The sequence below is a fragment of the Lutra lutra genome, chromosome 4 (genome assembly GCF_902655055.1).
Source record: "Lutra lutra chromosome 4, mLutLut1.2, whole genome shotgun sequence".
Classification (NCBI taxonomy): Eukaryota; Metazoa; Chordata; class Mammalia; order Carnivora; family Mustelidae; genus Lutra; species Lutra lutra.
The window spans coordinates 169,466,139-169,487,574 of NC_062281.1; the positions used below are offsets into that span (position 1 = coordinate 169,466,139).

General features: G+C 54.7%; 1 protein-coding gene across 1 annotated transcript in view; it reads left to right on the forward strand.

Moving 5' to 3' along the window:
• The window catches only part of GRIK3 (glutamate ionotropic receptor kainate type subunit 3), a 224,100-nt gene that overhangs the window by 171,862 nt on the left and 30,802 nt on the right, over positions 1-21,436 (forward strand). The window contains 1 exon segment of the mRNA XM_047728335.1: positions 8,439-8,642. Coding sequence (XP_047584291.1) covers positions 8,439-8,642 — 204 coding nt within the window.

Sequence of the window (21,436 nt, forward strand, 5' to 3'; positions counted from 1 at the left end):
CCCACCCCTGAGCCCAAGTACAAACCACAATGGGGTAGACAGGGTAGCTGCCCTCTGCCCCAGGACTCTGGGCCCCCCTCTTCACCTCAGCTCCCAGAGAAAAGGCCCTTCTCAGTGGTCCCCCCAGCTGTGGTGGGTGCTGTGGCCACACCCAGAGAGCCCAGCCAGTGTGGGGAGCCCACAGGCCATAGGCCACAGTACCCATCCCGAGAGCTCAGCTCTGTGGTCATTCAGCTTGCCGTCCTCCCTCCATTCCCCAAACCAAAAAGCACCTCCTTCTTCTGCCCCAAGGTGTGGCTCTTGGCATCTCTGAGGCTCTCTGTACCTTGGAACTCAGGATGGGGAGAAAGACACACCCATGCCACTGCCCTCTTAACTGGCCAGTGTTGTGCCCCCTCCCCGTGCAGCAGCCCTTTCTGGAAGGCCTCCAAGGGGTCCAGAGACTCAGAACCCGCGCTTTCAGAGACTCAACACGGTTTTGGGGGACCCACGCTGGGCCATGCTGGGGAGAGGCAGCCTGATCACTACCCAGTAGCTTCTGACCAAAGACCTTTGGAGGGCAATTTTGGTCAGCTTCTCCTTATAACTGCTTATAACTAAGCACATACAATACAATAAATGCATGAATATGAATAGAGCAAATCCTGTATAGAGTGGAGGGCTCAGCCAGGTTTGGAGTGCTCAGTCCAAGTAAGGCTGCCTGGAATCGACCCAGAGAGCAGGGTTGCACACCGGGCTCGGGACCCTTCCAGGGCGCTGGGATACAGTTGCCCCACCTGCCTCCCACTGAGGGGGCAGCTCAACCGGGCACCACGGAACGGTCCTGTGCCCTCCCTCTAGTGTGACTCACCAGACATATGCTTGGTGGCAAGTGGTGGGCACCCCGGAGCAAGAAGGGGCATGGTAGTTAAACCCCAATCTCCCAGTAAGCAGCAGACACCAGGGCCACCAGTGTAGTCAACATAATCAAGGGAGCACCTGTAGCCCATGGGCCTCACCCACAGTGTCCAGGGTTGTACCACTGAGAGGATTCGTGTCAAAGGTGATGCAGCCCTCACAATGGTTCTGGTGAACCACTGGTGACAGAGCTAGGACAGGAGGGCTGGGGAGATGCCTACCCCCCCGCCCAGGTTTGGGCATGAGCCCCCTCCCCCAGCATTGCCCTCAACACCAACACTTGCCTTTATTGACCGAATTTTTGTTAACTAAAAAAAAATATAAAAATCAGACGGCTGAGACCAATAAGTCAAAGGATTTCATCAGGAACAGGGGAGAAATTATAAAAAAAAAAAAATCTAGAAAGATTAAAAAGAAACAAACAAAAAAGAGCAAAGGGATTAGAGACTGATGAGCCATTGAAAGGATATTGATGTGGATGCAAACAGAAAAGAAGAGAGTTGAAAGGGAACAAAAGAAAAAGGTTAAAGGGAAAATAATAATGAGAAAAATGAAAATAAGACACGAGATGAAAAGGGAAGCCATCACGGAAAACGAAAAATTAAAATAAATAATTAACAGCTCCAGCTAGACAAGGTAAAAAATGTAAAACCGAAATGTCAGAAAGCAAAAGGATTAAAGTGTGACAAAGCTAAAATATAAAAGGGTAAAAATAAAATAATAAAAAGGTGGTAAAAGATTAAAAACAGAGCTGCATAAAATGTGAGATATAAATAAAACACTTCGCACAAGACGAGATTAAGAAAGGTAAAACGAGGGGCACCTGGGTGGCTCAGTGGGTTAAAGCCTCTGCCTTCAGCTCAGGTCATGATCTCAGGGTCCTGGGATCAAGCCCCGAATCGGGCTCTCTGCTCAGCGGGGAGCCTGCTTCCCTCTCTCTCTCTCTCTCTCTCTGCCTGCCTGCCTACTTGTGATCTCTGTCTGTCAAATAAATAAATAAAATCTTTAAAAAAAAAAAAAAAAAAGAAAGGTAAAACGAGTGTGCTCGGAGAGATTAGGAAGAAGGGTGATGACGTGGGCCCAGATGATTGAGCCACAAAACAATGCCCTCAAGGGAGCGGCAGGCTAGACCTAATACACCAGAAGGAAACCGGATACACACACCTTGAAAGACCATGGGCGTGCATTTTGTTAAAATGGCAGCAGCAGCCTGATTTCAAGGGCGTGAAACCCTTCTGCAAAGGTGCACGGAATGTGTCTACACCCGCAGTGGCAGGATTGGGCAGACATCCTATGCCCTTCTGGAAGCTTCTTGATCAACACTCACAGCTTCTTGCAAAGGTCCCAACCTGATGCACTCAGTCCCTTGCTGGAAGTCCCACCTGCAGCATCCTGCTGGCTCTCAGGCACCCCCGGGGATGGGGAAAGAGAGAAGCCCCTCTTGGCCCATGGCCCGCACCCAGCCCTAACTGTGCCCCCGCCCCTCATCCGGGCGAACACTAGCTCAGCAGCCGCTAGGGACATGCAGTGTGACCGGGGTGCAGGGGCAAGACTGTGACCACAGACTTTTGGGTCTGAGCCCTGGCTTCCCAGTTAATTAGCTGTGTGACCCCAGGAAATTGCTTAACTGCTCCATGCCTCTGTTTCCCCACCTGAAAAAGAAAGGTGGTACTAATTGTATCTACTTCATGGAGTTGAGGGTCTGGGGGATTAATAAATCTGAATGGCACCAAGTGCATGTGGAATGAGAGCTGCTGTTGTTCCTCATGACTGTTATTGATCACAAATCCAGGCCCCGGGGAGCTCAGGTCTAGTACAGTATGCAGAGTGTTCTAGAGAAAGCCTCTGCTTCTGTCCACCCCTGAGCCCTGAACTTCACTGAAGACTGACCTTTGACCATGACTTTGACCATGACCACAGAGGTTCTTCCCAGCACAGGATAGCTCAGAGGCTTCAGACTTGCCTTCTACAGAACCCTGCCACCCCGACCATGGTCAACACTACCCTGCCTCTCACTTCCTTGTTTCCTGACGGGCCCCTGAAGGCATTAGGGTTTGTGACCTTGACCTTCTGTGTCCCTCATATCTGTGGTCTCCTATTGATAAGACAGACTCCAGACCCAACCACGACCTCATCATCTGCTTTGCTCAAAGTCTGAGCTCCTGGGCCTGACATCATAATTATTCCCTCCCCCACCTCCCCACCCCCGCCCCCATTGGTCTTGACTCTGACATTGCTTCTGACCCACCCAAGCCCATGTCCCGAGCACTGTCTTAACCCCATCCTGCAGTGTCAGATACTCACATGGGCAGGGGGCGGCCCATGATTGCTTTCTGCATTCCCTGGTGCCCAGAGCTCATGGAGGGTAAGGTTTGCTTCTCTCTGTGGGTTAGTGAGAGAAGCCCAGTCTTTCCTGGAGGAAGAGAAATGGCCCGGAAAACATCTGGAGGATCCCTGATGGGGACGGGCTATGACACACAGCCTTTGCACTGGTCTCTGAGAAACTCTCTGTGCCCCGCTGAAAATGTCCTCAGTCTCCCAAGTGAGAGAGAGGCCCACTCCCCCATGGACAGACCTGGGGCCTCCTTCCCAAAAACCTTGAGCTGGTCCAGATGCTCCTGAAAGTCTCAGCATGGTCCTGGGGGTGCTCTCAGGTTGAGGCTCTTTGGGGCAGGGGCACCAGTTGTGAAAAGGGGCCTAGCCCTAGCTGCTCTGGCTGAAAACCCAGCCCAGCGGTTGGCAGCCTGAAAACAGGGCCAGCACCTCTTGCTGAGAGCACTGTGGGGTGGGGGGGTTGGTGAGGGGGGCCAGCCTGCAAGGGTGTTGTCTGGGAAACGGCACTTTGAGTGACAGGCAGATACCAAAGCTGGGTTCAGGAAGATCCGACTGCTCTGTCCCCGGAGAATAGGGCTGGACCCTTAATGAAAGGGGTTTCTGCTCTTTCTTTTCCCTGGAGTCTGGGCACAGGGGAAGGCCGCAATTCCCTGTGGGCTGTCAGAAACCTGCCTCCTCTTCTCCCCTATCCCTAACCCTGGAGTTAAGAACAAAGGGTGCCTTACCCTGGGCACACAGATGGAAGGAGCCCTAACTGCACCCACCCTGACCCTCAGAGCTGCAGATGGCCTTCCCCATGTCTGAGGTCGAGAGCCTGGAAGCCTCCCATTTCTCGCCCCCTCTCTGCCCGGCCCCAGCTTCTGTTCTGGTTCTGCTCTCCCATGGGCTCATGAAAAATTCATCCACTCCAATCTCAGCTCACATGCCGAGAAAACACACCTGCCTCACTCCTGGGGCCCTGCCTTTGAAGGTTCAGAGTTCTTTAGGCTGCTGAAGAAAGCAGCAGTGTTGACACACATGTGGGTGCGGGACTGGCCCAGCCGCACACGGGTATCTGGAGTCACACCAGTGGGTGTATTTGTGCCCTGTGCACATAGTGACCTCGTAAGATTCAACGGTCAGGCAGGCAGAACCCCTAGCACCGGGCAACAGGAGAAGCAGAGAAGCCAAGGAAGGCCAGAGTGTGGGCTGGGAGGGCCGTCCCAGGCCAGGGACTGCTCTAGACCCCACCTCCGGGATAGGCAGGACTCCCAGTGCTCTGTCTTGGTTCTAACAGGCAGAAGGCAAGGTCTTGGGTCCAGAGCCTTCAGCCTCTGCGGCCAAGCAGGGCCAGGCAGACACAACATCGAGAATGTGGTACACCCGTGCCGGTAGTATTGTGTATACAGGTGTGCACTTGTGTGAATGTGCGTCAGAGGGGGGCTTGGGAATGCGGGTGCCGGGCAGCTCACCCTTGCATCCTCCTCCCCCCACAGACCCCTTTCCAACTCCACAGGTCCTGCGGCCAGGGGAGAAGCTTAGCCCAAGGCCCGGCTCTCCCTTCGGTGTAAGTGATCAGAAAGAAACCAGACGGAGAGCTCTGGCCGCAAAAAGTCGGGAAAGGTTATTTTTCTGGACCCCTGTTTCCTGTGACTTGTTGAAGAGAAATATTACCCTGCTCCTACGGCGGTTCTCCCAGAGCAATAGGGGAGCGTGAAGTTATGAAATTGAGGGCACCTTCACCGAGCAATCGATTAGCAGCCGAGAGAGCTTGTGAATTGGCTGTCTGGACATTTCCAGTAATAAATTGTGAAATAGTCCATGAATAAGTAGTTGGCGGAGTTCAGAATTACCCCCTAGGAAATGTTGCAGGTCGAGAGACACATTACTAAGGCGAGCACCATTTTAATGCTCTGGGCTTTGGCTGTTAAATATGTATGCCATCCGCAGAGCACTTCCCGAAATTAATGGCATTTTACAGCTGCTCCGAAGGCAGCGTATTTATATGGAGATGTATAGATTCTGGGGCTACGGTGGCTTCACAAAGGAAGTGCTAATTTTAGAGAATAGGCCCAGGGAGGGGCGTGGAGGGAGGATCAGGAAGTAAGCCATCTCAGGGACCTTTTCCTGAAATGGTTTTCCAGGGCCGGCTAGGGTGTTTAACCTTTGTTGACCTTGGGCATGGTCTCTAGGTTGGAAAGGGCACTGCAGGCACAGGCGACCCAGCACACGGAAAGACGGTAACGATATTAACAAAAATCAATCCGTCGATCACATTGGCAGCTTACCTTTGCCAGGAGCCGTTGTAAGTGCTTTTCATAGATTGGCTCCTTTACTCCTCCCAGCAACCCTGTCTGGTGGGGTCCAGGATTCTCCCCATTTTACAGAAGGAGGTCGATTTTGTCCAGGAATGTGTGTGTGGTTGGCGATTCTCCTGGGAGAGATAGTACCTTCTCTCCAGTTCTTTCTTGAGCTCACATCAGGGCCAACTCGGACAGTGGTATACTTTGTTCACTGCACAAGAATGTCCAACCAGAAGGATCAGGGGGAGGGGGCGGGTTCCTGAGGCTCCTGCCCCCAGGCCGCATGCCAAGGTTCCGGGCAGCACCCTCCCAGAGACAGATTTGCACGATGACGTGTGTGTGCTAACCACAGCCCCCTTCCCTCCAGGTAGCCCCTGCCCCTCCCCGCCCCACCTGTGCTCTTCTCAGCAACCTTGTGAGTTGCCCACTTGGTTGCAGGGTGGGGATGGGAGGAACAGAGATTCAGCATGGACTCTAGCCAGGGAAAGGGATCCGGTGGAGCCGGGGGGAGGACCAAGGGTCAGTTGCCCGATATCTTCCACCCAATTAGACTGAGAGATGGTTTTTCTCAGAAACCCTGGAGAGGCAGGAACCCCTGGAGATTCACACACGCTCCCCCATCCTTGCTCTGAATCGTCCCAAAGGATTGTTGAAAATCTAGAGTAAATGAGTCCTGGGGTGGGATTGGGATTTTGAAAGGGGGCGGTACTGGGGGACCAGGAGCAGAGAATCGAGCCCACCTGTCACAGCGGGAGCCCAGCAGGAGGATGCTGGTGGGTTTGTGCTCCGGAGGATCTCCAGTGAGGGCGTTCTCAGGGCCTTCCATGGCTCACTCTGTCCCCAGGGGCCCACAGTGTCAAAGGAATAGCCATACTGGTTGACAGATGATGAGAAGCCTCCATAATCGTGTGTGTACCCTTCTCGTGGGCCTGTGCACATGGGTTTCCCAGTACCTGTGCCCTCTGTCAGCTACTGCTTATCACCTGTCAGCTGAGGACCTGAGGCATTCTGACATGGGTAGGGGGCAGGGGTGTGCCAAAGTGGCCTTGGGGAAGGTTAAGGCACAGGAGGAGGCCAGGAGCTACAGACAGGAAGCAGGGGAGCCAGATTCTATCAGACTGCAGTTCAACTCCTGTGTGAATAGAGCAACTTACTGACCCTCTCTGAGCGTGTTTCTTCATCTGCGGCATGGGTGTGATGTCACCTGTCCTGCGGCCTTGGGGGCCTGAATCAAGTGGCCTGTGTGAGACCCTGAATTGGTGTCTGGTGCATGGTAGGAGCTCAGAAAAACATGAGTGACCCATCCACCGTCGCCCGGGGATGGGGACTTGTCGGTGAAGCTGGGTGGGTGGACCCCGTAGAAACACGGACTTGTGCATTGACCTGGACTTTGGGTCCCTGCTGTAGGCCTGGATTTTGCCCCGTCAGAGCCCACAGTTCTCACCCCGTAGACCTCAGACTGGACCAGGTCAATGGCAACTTCCCACTGTCTGTCCCGTCTCTTCCCCCAGTTCTCTGCAGGGCGGCAAAGAGCTTCGCTCTCTCTCTCTTTTTTTTTTTTTTTTTTTTAAGATTTTATTTATCTATTTGACAAACAGAGATCACAAGTAAGCAGAGAGGCAGGCAGAGAGAAAGGGGGAAGCAGGCTCCCTGCTGAGCAGAGAGCCCAATGTAGGGCTTGATCCCAGGACCCTGATACCATGACCTGAGCCAAAGGCAGAGGCTTTAACCCACTGAGCCACCCAGGCACCCTGAAGAGCTTGTTTCTAAATGAGAAATCAGACCGAGTTGTGCCCTCATCACAGCCCCTTGCTGGCTCCCTGTTGCCAGGCAGGGAGAGAGCCCAAGGTGGGACAGCGGGATGTGTGTCCTGGCTACTGAGCTACCTGCCGAGGGCCCCATACCCACCAGGAGAGGTGCCCTGGATCTTGGGGCCTCTGGCTCAGTGAGGGGCTTACAAATTTGCACTTCAGGGCTACACCCACCTGAATTCACTTGCTCTCCTTGCCAGCATAATGGTGTGAGCTCAGCTCGCACCAGTCATGCGTCCTCGTGAGTTCACTCTGCATCTGTCAAGTGGGACTGTGGGTCCCTCCCCCCCGAAGGGTGACATCAAGGTTAAATGAGGCAATGCCATTTGTCTGTCCAGCACGCCCTTGCTGGTCTGTGGGCTAGGCCCTCCACAGGCACTGGCAGTTGACAATTTCCTCGTGCAACCTGGGTCCACATCCCTCACTTACCCAGCAGATCCTCAGGCTGGGGACTGAGAACCTCTGGAGGACAGAAATGTATCAGGGGGAGGAGTCAGGGAGCGTACTGGATGGAGGGTCCGGTGTGGCAGGGTTCTCACGCAAGAGGAGACATCAGAATCCCCTGGAGGGCTGCATTTCTTTCTTTTTTTTTTTTTTTAAAGATCTATATATTTATTTGAGAGAGAGAGTGAGCGGAGGGAGGGGCAGAAGGAGTGAGAGAATCCCAAGCAAACTCCCCACTGAGTGTGGAGCCCAACAGGGGCCCAGTCGACCACCCTGAGATCATGACCTGAACCGAAATCAAGAGTCGGACGCTGGGCTCCAACCCCAGAGTTTCAGGCCCAGTGGCCCATGTGCAGCTGAAAAGTGTATATTTCTCACAAGTTCTTGGGTGCCGCTGGGGCTGCTGATCGGGGATCACACTTGGAGAACTGCCGGCCTTGCACGGATGGTATGGTAGAGAGCACGGGATTCGAATCTGATCACCTGAGTCCAAATGCCTGTCCCACCCCTTACCAGCTCTGTGACCGTCAGACAGTTCATCATAAATACCCTCCAAGCCCCTGCCTCGTGCCAGGGGCCACGACAAAGTACAGATGAGGAGAGGCTCCAGACCAAGCTCTCCCCCGACCCACGCCGCCTTTGTCAGCCCCTCTCCCGTCTCTCCCTGCAGGAGGAGCCCTTCGTCATGTTTCGGAAGTCTGACAGGACCCTGTTCGGGAATGACCGCTTCGAGGGCTACTGTATCGACCTGCTCAAGGAGCTGGCCCATATCCTAGGCTTCTCCTACGAGATCCGGCTGGTGGAAGATGGCAAGTACGGGGCACAGGACGACAAGGGCCAGTGGAACGGCATGATCAAGGAGCTCATCGACCACGTAAGCAGGAAGGGAGCCCCCTGGGGCTAGGGACGCCCTAGGGGGCTTGGTCAAGTCCAGTGCATGTCGGGGTGGGGCATCCCAGCAGGTGAGAGCCCTGGGGGCAGGGGAGATAGAGACAAAGGTCCTTGGGAAGGACCCACTCCCGTGGGCCTGCCTTGCTCGTGCTCCCCAGCTCCCAGACACTGCCCTTCACACAAGCACACGTGCACTACCCGTCCCGCCCTTGTGACCACCACCGCCCCCCCTCCGTGTGACTGAGTCTTTCCCACTGGTGTCTTTGGTGAGCTCGCTCAGGAGGACTTCCCCAGCTCCTCGATGCCTCTCGGTCCTTTAGGGGAGACCAAAGGCTGTCCCAGTCACGTGGGTGCCAGTACAAAACACTTCCCAAACTCTAGGATGCAGAGCTAGGTCTGTCCCTGCCTTGAGTGGCTTTGGCCGCAGGGGAGAGACCGGTGGTGCAGGGAGCTGAGGGCTCTGTGAGGGGAGAAGCAAGGCTCAGCTGGGAGCGCTATGCCTGAGGTGAGGGAGAGTAGGGGGAAGCAGACAGGCAGGGCTTTGGGAAGAAGGAGCAGCTGGTAGGAGGGGCCTGGGGCTTGTGGGACCCTGGGAGGAAGACAGAAGCCATAGTGTATGGTCGCCCCAGGTGGGGGCAGGCAGGGGCCCTGGGTTCAAGGGCCGGTACCCCACTCAGCAGCTGTGTGAATAGGGGCCCGTGAGGAGGAACCTCTCTAAGCGATTTCCCATCTCTGGAATGGGCGTCACTCCTCGGAGGATTATTGTGACCCTGGATGGAAGGACTAGGAGCAGGGCGTCGCCCACCGCAAGACCTCAGTAAGAGGGAGGCTTGTCAGGTGCCCAGATGCGATCTGCCGGAACTCAGGTTCTGGCCCCATGTTAGCACCTCATAGGTGTGCGACCGGGAATGTTCGTCAACCTCCCTGAGTCTCAGTGTCTCCACATTTAAAATAGGAGGAAGGGACAACCACCAGAGCTCCCGCAGCTGCTGCAGGAATGGAAGGAGGAGCTATTTGCACAGGCTCAGCTGGCCCGTAGCAAACGTTTTCTGCCTTCCAGCCCAAGCCCCTCAGCTTTCCAGAGGCATCTGTCAGCAAAGACTTGCTAACGAATGCCAGGACCTGATCTATACAGACCCCTTATGTTCTCCTCCCCTCATTTATCCTCACAACAACCCCGTGAGGTAGGTCCTGCTCCCACCACCCATTTTACAGATGGGGAAACTGAGGCAGAGAGCAGTGAGGACCCACTGCTCGTAAGTGGTGTTCAAAGCAGCAGAGTCTTTGGAGGTTCTCTGCTTTTGGAAGCCCTGTGCTCCAACACGTGCGAAGAGCCATCCTGACCCCAGGAGCCAGGGCAAAGTAGGCTCCTGTAGTCCTGTAGTGTAGATCTTGGCATGGAAAGTACCAGCCAGGGGATTGTTACCGTGCAGGGGAGATGCTCTACAGGGAACCTAGAGCCTTGGAGGGGAGGGAGAAGCGGGAAGGCTCAAGCAAAACCTTCATTTCCTAGGGCCCCCAGAACTCAGGCTCCCGTGGAAGGCTGGTGGGAGAGCTTCTGGTCACCAGCACGAACTTGGGCTGGGCTTGACTCCCACTCTGCGGCTACTTAGCCGCATGCCCCTCGAAGTTTCTTGGCGTCTCTCTGTCTCAGTTTCCCTATCTGTAAAACAGGAATGACAGTCATAGAGCCAGCCCCATAGGCTGTAAGGGCTAAGCTCACCCACGTGCGTTATGTCCTCTGCACCCTGTCGGTCCTTTTCTTATTTTTATCTGTATCGTACGGTTATTCCTTCGAGGCCGGGGAGGGGACTTGAGGAAATCCCTTCATGTCCCCGGGTTCCTAGGTTCTAACTCAACATGGAGAATACGAACACTGAATATGGACTACCTACCCTGTGTTCTTCCCATCAGGTTGAGTGGCTGGGAGGAGACAGCTGGTGGGGAAGCTCTCCTAGATTGTGGAATCCAGTGTAAACGGAAGGGAGTGGTGTTGTCACCATTACTAGTAATAACTATAATTATTATGGAAATTAGTCAGCAGGCCCCAGAGGCATCTCCATTTATCAGCTCCCCTACTTCTGCTTGGTGCCGGGGCTCTGGAATGCGGGGCCCCAGTGGGTGCCAGTGCCTGTTGTTTGCAGAGGCAGGCCAGACGGGGGAGGTCGAGGGGGTCCCGTGGAGCATGGAGGCCACCTGTGGAAGGGAGCAGGGCCGGCGCCAGTCCTGGTGGCCACAGCATCTCCATCTCCAGGCTTTGAAGAGCATTTGTGAGGGGGAGGCTCAGAAAAACCCAGCGGTAAGCCAGACCTTTCTCAGCTGACCCTCTGCTGGGGAAAAGAGGGGAGGTGGCCTCATCTGCGGCCTCCGTGCGGCACGGTATCCATCAAGGCGCAGGCCCTGACGGGACAGGCAGGGGACCTTGTTAAACCCGATTCCCTACAATTGATGAGCCTATTAATCCTAGCTTGGTGCCATTTTTAATAACATCATAACCATTTATTAGTGTCGTCAGATAATTAGTCTTCTCGCTAGCTCATAGATAGCGTGGTAAAGGCTTGGCAATATTATTACTTCCTTATTAAGGATCTGAACGCAGACGTAAAAGTGATGAATGCCTACCTTTGTGAGAATCTGCCCCCTGAGGCCCATTTGGAGGCCCTGGGTGGAGCCTCTGACCAGCAGGACTTAAGAGGTCCTTCTCGGACATTCTTGCTCTCCTCTGTCCCACGCCACACGGCCTTCCAGGGAGCCAGGCTCACGGAGGAAGATGGGACAGGTGGGGGTGTGACCTCTCCTGCTGACACACTCCTCGCGCCCCTGTCCCAGCATGGTGGGCTCCAACGGTGCGAGCAACAGACGGATTGGACGGAGCATTGATTTCGCTCTCCATCACCCCGGCTCTCGCAGACTCTCACTCTCTCCAGCTTTACTGCCTACTTCCTCTCATTTCTCCTCTCTCAAAGGTATTCTGCCCACGTCCACGTCCGTGCCTTAAATTACTCCCAGGTGTGTTAATGACCCTGGAATCCAATAGAGATGACTTCAGATTCTGGGTCTAGCCCGTACTCAACCTCTCTGGCCTCTCTTTCCACATCTATGAGATGGGAGTAATAAAAAAGCCTTCCTCCCAGGATGGGATGATTTGTAGGATGATTTAATGATGATTTAATGATGATTTAATGATTTGTAGGATGATTTAATGATGATTTGTAGGATGATTTAATGAGATATGGCCTGGAGATGCTTAACAGAGGGCTTGGTGCTCAGTACATGAGCAGCCCCTGAGAGCTGTCCTATGGCCTTCCCTCCAGGGTCAGTCCTGCTGTCTAAAGTACACACGTGGATGAACGCAGTGGCTGGGCCCAGCCATGGTCATCCTGGTGGGCCACAGTGACCCGGGATCTAAACCTTACCCCTCTGATTCCAAATAGGAGTCTTGGGAAACTGATTCACAGTGATCAGACTCACAGAGAGCGGAGGCACACAGCAAGGCATCATCCCCCTACTCCCCTTGGGGGCATTGGCCTTTCCTGATACCTGCCATCCAGAGTTTCTGTCCTGGGGGCTAAGCAGAGGCATTTGGGTTTCATCCTGAGAGCTCCGGGGGGCACAGCTGGAAGGGAGTGACATGAGCATCAGGTGGAGGAAAATCACTGCGGTAGGGCTGCCCAGGAGCCAGTCTGGAGGCCATGGCTGGGGCCCAAGTGAAGGAGAGCGTGGTGGAGAGAAAGAAGGGAACGCTGCGGTGGGAAAGGAGGGAGGCGGGTGGCTTGGGACAGCGATGGGAAGGGAGAAGGAGAAGATTGTTGATGTGCTGGGTGAAGGAGGTGAGGGACAGGGAAGATTTTTGCACTAGGACAGCTGTGAAATTCCAGCTGGGAAGATGACAGTGTCACCCCAAACAAAGAGCCTCCTGGCCAAATCGAGGAGTGGAGGAGGCACGGAGGTCATGCTGGGACTGAGGTGCTGGGAGGTGGCTGGTCATATAACTGGGCAGTCAGAGGAGACAGCGGGGCAGGAGTTCAAGGCTTGGGAGTCACCAGCCCAGCCTTGGAGGGGACCTCAGAAGGCAGCCGGAGGCGGGACTGCCGGGCCGAGGAGAGATGGGACCCGGGGGAGGACCCAAACGACAAGGAAGCATAAGGAGAGAGGAAAACGAGAACTCCACAAGACGGCCAAAGCCAGAGAGGAAGGAGGAGAGCCAGGAGAGCAGGTGTGACTGAGGCCAAAGGAGGAGAGGTTCCTAGAGAGGTGTGTGCACAGGGTCACACGTGGCAGGCAGGGAGCTCAAAGGAGAGGCGTGAATGGCATCCATGCTGGCACAAGCGACAGGGTCAGCCCCAGGCTGGGAACTTGATTCTCTGTGAGCCCAGAATCCTGTCCTGGCTACTCTCCGAAGCCCTGGAATCAGAGGGGCCCGGTTTGGCAGAGACGAAGCAGGAGCGCGGCCTTAAGGGAATGCGGACATGCCCTCTAAGTCACAGCAAGCCATGGTTCTCCTCTCTCCATTGTCATGTCTCACTTAGAGCAGGGGAGGAGGTTTTCCTGGCTTGTGGATGAGGCTGGACCAAGACAAGGGTTAGAACGGGGAGGAGACACAGAGCAGTCGTGGGTAGCCTGGGCGTATCATCCTTTCCCTTGTGAGAGAAGTAGCAGAGCCCGGACATCCCCTGTGCCTCCTGGTCATGCTGAGTGCCGAGCAGAGGGGATGGCATCGCTCCGGGGGCCCATCACCTCCCCCCCCACCCTTCTTCCAGACAGTGAGCACCTGATGAACAGCTCTTGGCTGCTGCCTGAGCACCCGGCGTGGGCCAGGCACATGGAGCAGTTGTCGATGAATGAGGGTGTATGAGGGAGCACACAGACTCACACACCCTCCCCAGGCTTGCGGCTCTGGGGTCCTAAGCATTGAACTTCCCATCCTGTGCCTGCGGAGGGTCAGGTGTCAAGGCTATGGCCCCATCACGTATGGTGTCCCCTGCCATTCAACCAGTAATCAGATCTTAGCTCTGGCCTCTATGCATTCATGGTAGCAGCAACCCCAAGCCCCTGTTTGTATGGCCAGGAAAAGCTCTGGCAAACCACCTCCTCCAGGCTGGCCAATGCCCTTTAAAGCAAGACGTGCTGGGAGCTCTCTGGGGGCAGGTGGAGGCCTGGGTGGGACAGGGCAGTGGAGGGCAGGGGATTCCCCAAGGGCATGTGATTGTGGACTCCTGGGAGGGCAGCCGGGTTGCCAGGGCAATGACCCTGAGCTGCGTGAGAAGGAGCAGGGAAGCAGGCCCGGGATGTGGGAAGGACCGGGCCACACTGAGATTCACCAAAGAACTGTTAGCTGCCAGGACCCAGGCAGCAGGGACCAACCTGGGAAAAACCTGGAAGAAGCCTGGCTGGAGGTTGGGGTCCAGCCAGCCCAGGGCCAGAACAGTCAAGGCACAGGTACAACAGCGCTTCCAGAGTGAAGGGGGATTGGAGGGAAACGAAGGTCAGAGGGAGCAAGAGTTTCACCCTGCTGAGGGTCAACTGTTCCTTCATTCGCTCCACAGACCTTTCTGGAACAGTCTCAGCTGGGCTCCTGGACAGCAGAGCCTGAGGAAGAGGCTTAGATGCTAACACCTAGTTCTGGGGTGTGGTACCAGGGAGCGAGTGAGGGTCAGGGACATGGAGCAGGGGTGTGGAATGCCGAAGCAAGAACTCGTTATTGAGCCCGTCGGCACTGAGTATGACCAGCCCCTCAGTCGACACCCTGGAAAAAACTTGCAGAGTGTGTCTCGGGATGAGGAGAGACGTGGTGGGGAGAGAGGTTTTTCCACAGGCTCCTGATTTCTAGGCATTTCTGGATTTGACACGGCAGGCATGGGAACCCGCGGGGACCCCCCAGCAGCGTGCCGGGCGGGTCGGAGGTGAGTGTCCACTGGTGCCTACGTGAGGGTGGTCAGGGCCAAAGCCCACAATGTGTCAGACACAGGGTGGAGACTAGAGAGACTAGAGGTAGATGCCCATGGCCCTTGCCCCTCACCCCTTGCCCCCACCCATGGGAACAAACAGTGAATCAGCCAAGCTGACTTGTATTAAAACAGCAGTTGGCACCATAGAGCACTGTAGGAGACTTGGGAGGTGTAAGACCAGAAGAGATGACTGGGCTTCCCTGCCAGACTGACTCTTGAGCCGAGACCGGAGAGTGAGGAGGAGAAACCGAGGGAGAGCTATCCGGAGCACGGACCAGATAGCTGAGCTCACAGAGCTCCCTGGGTCCCCGTGCCATCAGGAGGCCTGCAGCATTAGGCCAGGCCTGGGCGGACCCCTGCCTTGTGGTCACGCACGGTATGGGGAAGGGGGCTTCCTCTGGAGGTGGGAACAGACATGCGGACCTCCCCCATCGTGTGCCACAAAGCAGGGGACGCCCGCCCTGCTGTGCCTTTGCTGGCACTCGGGAATCAGACCCTTCTCGCAGGCCTGAGAAAGGCACAGACTTCATTTCTCACTGCTGGGCGTCCAGCAGCTCAGGGACCCGTATGTGAAGCCTGGGTTGGTGACTCTTCCGTCTACACAGGCATTTCCTAGCACCTGGCCTCGGCTCTGGAGTTATGTAGGGGTTTTCCCAGGCTGTTCATGGCCACAGTGCTGATGAAGTGTGACATCGGTGTCACACCAATCGATGTGTCCCACACACATCGGTGAGACTTCGCCAGTACCACCCGTGACGAAGGGTACCCCTGTGAGAACTGCAGTGTGGCAGGACAGCGGAAGTGCTTCCTGGGTGACCTTTCCACTCCAAAGGTGGCTCTTTCCAGTGTTCCCTGTGATCAAATTATTCTTTTGGCCATTACATGTATTGAGGTAGGAGCCCCATGCTAACACAGAGGATAGGACCGTGGACAAACAGGCAGGATCGCTTCCCTGAGCTTCTGGGTCTCAATTCTAGCAGGAAGCAGACAGTAGTGAATGGACGGATGAATCTGTGTGACTCTTCAGCCTGGGAACGTGTCCTGAGAGACGGGTGTGTCCAGGTAAAGGCTTCCCTGGCTCACAGACCGGGGCCTGGGCTGGGAGCCCTGGGCTCGGAAACCGGTGGGGAGTGGCCACTGCTCTATCCCAGGAAACCCTAGAGGAAAGGGCTGGAGACTTGGGAGAGGTGGGAGTAGCTCCTGAAATGTCTTCCCTGTCCTGTGGCTGGCAGCATGCAGAGGAATTGAGGGAGGGCACAGGGTCATTTCCGGCCCCCTGGCGTGCAGTGGCAGGTGGCGCATGTGGGTGAGTGAAGGAGGACACAGACTTGGGAAGATGTCTCCCAACATGGCCAATGAGCCCATGCGCTGTGGTCTCCCAGCCTCCAGGCAGGCTGCAGTGTGACAGGAAGATCCAGTCTCAGACGTACTGGCCATCACCCCACTGTGTCCCATGTTCTCCCAAACACAGAACAGACCTGAACTCTGGCCTGTTTCCAAGGCCAGGGAAGGTTCCACCCCTGTCCCCGCCTCTGGCCCCCTCCCCAAGCCTGGGCCAAGGCGCGTGCCAGCTAGGCCAGCTGGGAGCTCACCTGGGGTGGGGCAGAGCCCTCGATGGAGCAGGACAGGCTTGGGGGGACCACAGATGAACCCAAAGGGTAGACCCTCCCCAGGGTGGCCAAGCAGCCCGGGCAACGACCGGGGAGGGATATGGAGCTAAAGACGTCACCAGGACCCACCTAAGGACAGCCATGAGGACAGGTGAGGGCTTTCAGTGAACAGACCAGAAGTAAGGGGCCCATCAAGGGCCAGGGTACAAGGAGCGGAGGCCTAACTCTGGAAGAACGCTGGTGAGAGACAGGCCTGGGTTGCGGGGAGTGCAGGACCCAGGCAGATTGGCATGGGTCACGTGGCTTCGGGGAGAACGGGGGTGCTGAGCAGGGAAACGGAGGCCAGAGCTCAGTCCCCTTAGGCTGTGGTCAGGGTTGGTAGGGACCCTTGGGCCTACTTCGTTGCTCAGTCTTGCAAAAGAACTTTACTGAGCCCCTTGTTGGGGCCAGCTTTTGAGCTTACCCGAGGGATGCATCAGTGTGAGATCCAGGTCAGTACCCCCCCTTCTAGAGCTCACACACCAGCAGAGGAGCAAGGGAGGTATTAAACAGTGACTTACAAATAAGAATTTAATTGTGATAAGGACACGGAGGAACAGTGCAAGGGGAGCTATGGGAACGTATCACCAGGGCCTCGTGGCATGTGGAAGGAGAGGGGGGTCACTACCCCCAGCAACCTGCTGAGCAGGGCCTGTCTAGGCTGATGCCACCTTCCTCCCATGAGGTGGGAAAAGGGGCAGGTGGTTGGAGATGGAGCTGTGGCCTGTCCCTCCTGGGGCCCCTGGAGTCCTGAAGCAGGGAACACCCGCCCTTCCTTCCTGAAGGAGAGAGGCTCAGCAGCTCTCCTGGGCCAGAGAGAGGCGCGGGCATCCTTCCTCACTGGTGGGTAGTGAGGCCACTACTGCTCAGGAAGGCAGTGTGTGGATTACAGGTGTTGGGAGGTGACCCATCTGTGGACACTGAGGAATTTACCAGCACCGCTTCCCCTCTGTTGTAATGTGTGGGTCGTTGAGGCTGCTGGTTGTCAGGTCAGTGTCCATGGGCTTTCCAGGAGCACTGTGTTTTCTTAAGGGTGGAGTCTGGGAGTCATCGGCAGACACCCACCCCGCCCCGCCCCGTGACTTGCTTTGTCCCCCTGTAAACTACCACATGCTCAGCCAGGCAGCTCTGCAGATGTGCTTACTGGGTATCTCCCCTACACATCCCCATTCATCCAGTCCCAGAGTCTACAGATGGCAGGCTGTGAGCCAGGCACTGTGCCAGGCCCAGGGCGCATGGTGGTGGAAAGACACGGGCTCAGACCCTGCTCCCATGAGCTTATGGTCCAGTGAAGGAGAAATCACCAAGCCCCTCTAAAAACCCAACTGTGGTCAGTATTAGGAGCGAAAATACTTGTGCCATGAGATGAATCACCAGGGAGACCTGACGTCACCTGAAGATTTTAAATAATTGATTTAATTGAGCTGAGATCTGAAAGAGAAGTAGGCATTAGCTAGACAAAGCGTCTGTGGAGGAACAAGTTCCAGGTAGAGGAGCTCACACGTGCAAAGGTCCTGAGGTGAGAGAGAGCTGGAGTTAGGGAGTCTGAAAGAAGCTAGATGAAAGCAAGCAAGGGGACGTGAGGTAAGGAAAGCCTGGAGAGGTGGGCAGGGCCAGGTCTGCACTTGCCAGCTCAGTAGCCACTGGTCATGGGGGTTATTTAAATTTAAAACTTAAATAAAAATATTTTTTCAAATTCTTTCATGTGAAATTAATTAAAGTATGAACTCAGTTCCTCAATTACATAGCCACGTCTCAAGCTCTTGGCCACATGTGGCTAATGGTTACCATATTGGACAATGCAAATAGAGAACATTCCCACCGTTACAGAACGTTCTCTGGGACAGAAAGTTCTCGTAGATCATGAAAGGCTAAGGAACCCCTAATAAGAATGTTTTATCCTAAGAGCAATTTCTGTATATGAAGCAGGGTTGGGAGTGGGGGGGATTCTAGCTGGAGCAACACCACTTTGAGAAAAGACTGGAAGGGGAATTCCAGGATAGCATGTACGTGGGCAGAGAGCCAGCAGACAGAGCCCCGGGGAGAAGTCCTGCATGTGCAGCAGGAGTGAGACTGGTTTTGGGGGACTGTGGAAACAGAAGCAGAAGGATCTGGAGGGAAGTGAGAGTAAATGTGTATGTTTCTGCAGCCGTAGAGCTCAACAGCCCAGCCAGATAATACGAAGTGTATGCTGGGGAGATCCTGTGGCACCCTTGGTGGGCAGCCAGAGTCAGGTTCATGTCTCTGGGAATGCAGCCCAGGTTCAGGGCAGGCAGAGCGGGCCTGGCCATAGAGCCTGCTCATCTGAATGGGGTGGTGGAAGGAACTCCAAGCATCCTGTCCTGGCCCTAAGTGGCAGGTGTAGGAGTGACCCAGGGCTGTCACAGCAAATGACTACAAGCTAGGTGGCTTAAAACAACAGAAATGTCTTCTCTCTCAGTTCTGGAGGCCAGAAATTGGAAATCAAGGTGCTGGCAGGATTGGTCCCTTTTGAAGGAGAATGTGTCCCACGCCTCTCCCCTGGCTTCCAGTGCAGCCGGCATCCTTGGTGCTCCTTGGTTTGATCCTGCCTTACTCTGGTCTCTGTCTCCAGCATCACAGGGCCTTCTCAGTGTGTCCCTGTGTGTCCTCTTCTCTGCTTATGAGTAGCCCAGGCCTAGGATGTAGGGTTCACCCAAATCTAGCATGACTTCCATCTTAGCTTGATTACTTCTGCAAAGACCATTTTTGTAGAGCTTCTGGGTTGGTGAACCCATGGAAATGAGAGGGGTGGCACGCCCCGAGAGAGAGGACATGGGAGCTTCGTGCTCCTTCCCACATAGCTTGCCTGATGCACCACTTCCTTGCAGCTGTCCTGAGCTCCATTCTTCTCTAAAAGCCGGCGACCTGAGGGGTTGCACCGTTTTACATTCCCGCCCACAACCCAGGAGAGACCCCGTCGCTCCACACCCTTATCAGCACTTGGTATTATCCGTACCTTTTCTAAAATTTTGGCTGCTGGGATAGGTGTGCAATGGTATTACGGGAATTTGAAACCACCTGGGGAGTGTTGCTGGGGACACGTGAGGGAACAACTGTGACACGGAGACCAGATGCACACGGGCTCCCGCCGGGAGCCATCGCACGGTCAGAACCCGCAGTGCTGCACGCCCAGGAGCGGCCGTGAGCTCACTGATGAATTTCGGGGCACTCAGCAGGAGCCAGAGAGAGCCTGATCTTTGGGGAGGTGAACACGCCCACTGAAGATAGGCTGTGTCCTCCCTCTGCACAGCCCAGGATATTCTCCCAGCAATCTATCTGACGCTGTTTAATCTCAGTGGCAAGGATCAAAGACTGTTTTAGTGGGGGGAGAAAAAGAGCCTATTTCTTTCTTTCTTTTTTAAAGATTTTATTTTATTTATTTGACAGACAGAGATCACAAGTAGGCAAAGAGGCAGGCAAAGAGAGGAGGAAGCAGGCTCCCCGCTGAGCAAAGAGCCCGACTCGGGGCTCGATCCCAGGACCCTGGGATCATGACCTGAGCCGAAGGCAGAGGCTTAACCCACTGAGCCACCCAGGCGCCCCGAGCCTATTTCTAAGTAAGGTCACGTTCACAGCTCCTAGGGAGTTAGGACTTGAACTTGTTTGGAGGGGGCACACAATTCAACCCCATACGTGTGGCTTGCATGGCAGGTTTGAGGTCATGGTGAAGTGGGTCCGAGTATTGGCTCAGCCATTCACCAACATGGAAGGCAGCTATGCTCACTCCTATGCCACCCACACTTGTCACCCAAAGGAGTAGAGCTTGAACAAACATCCTGGCCTGATTGAGTCATGGTACCCTCATCTAGAATGTGATGGTAACACTTAATGCCACACAGGGCTGCTGGAAGGATCGTCTGTGACGGTGTACATTAGCATGCTTAACCATGCTTGGCATATGGGACTCATCCAGCAATGACCATGCTTCTTACTATTGTAACTGCAGCAGGTCCCGGTCTGAGCAACGGGACACCCTGGGGAATCCCAGCCAAGAGGCAGAGCACAGAGATGGGGAATCTGGTAAAGACTATGCCTAGAATGCAAGTAGGCAGGGGCCAACAGGGACACCAGACTCAGGTAGCAAGCTGGGGTTCAGGGCTTAGACTTTTTCTCAGGGAGGACCTCTGGCTTAAGAGCAGGGTTAAGAGGGTGCCTTGGTGGCTCAGTGGGTTAAAGCCTCTGCCTTCAGCTCAGGTTATGATCCCAGGGTCCTGGGATCGAGCCCCGCATCGGGCTCTCTGCTCAGCAGGGAGTCTGCTTCCTCCTCTCTCTCTCTGCCTGCCTCTGCCTACTTGTGATTTCTCTGTCAGATAAATAAATAAAATCTTTTAAAAGAGAGAGAGAGAGAGAGAGAGAGAGAGAGAAGGCTTAAGAGAAGGCTGATAGGTGGTAAGTGGCCAGAAGTGGGACCATGGTCACAAGTCCACTCTTAGAATCTGAGAGGAGGTTTTCCTGGTTTCACTTTCTGGGACAAGGCTAGTGTCCAGCCAGAAGTCAAGGTGGCTGGACCTCTGGGCTGAAATACAGAGTTGCAGCTGGTTAAGTCCTTCTCGCCTTCATTCTGGTTCCTGGAGACATGGTGGCTTCAAGGGGCCCCAGGCAAGTATGGAGTTTAGTAAGAGAGGCTGGTGCCAGGTGGGTCCAGACAGATTCTTGGGAAGTGGAAATCTGCTTATGGGGATAAAGTAAGGTCCTGGAAGGATTGCCCTGCCCAGTTGAGAGGTTTAGAAAAGGTATGGAAAGGTCCTCAGGCTGACAGGGCCAACAGATCATCTGTAAGACCCATGAATGTGTTGGACAGGTGAGAAGTTTAGTTTGTTCAAGGACATGATTACTGTGAATATGAGAGCAAAGGCCTTGGCTCTTCTCTGAGCCTCAGTTTCCTGCCATAAGAAATAGAGGGTTGGAAGAGATGTTCTTAAAGACCTCTCGCCCAGGTCTGATAGCCTCTGATTTCATGAGTCGTCCTCAGAGAAAAGTTGCTCAAGTGGGAAGACCCTGCCAAGGTTGGGCCTTTCATTCTGAGTAATGAACTGACACAGCAGAGACTTGACATCTATTCTGCTCTTTCAAGGAAAGCTGGAAAAAATAATGCCTTTTTCAGAGAAATCGTAACCAACGGTGAAATGCAGTGTTTCCTGCCTAAACCCAAATCAAAG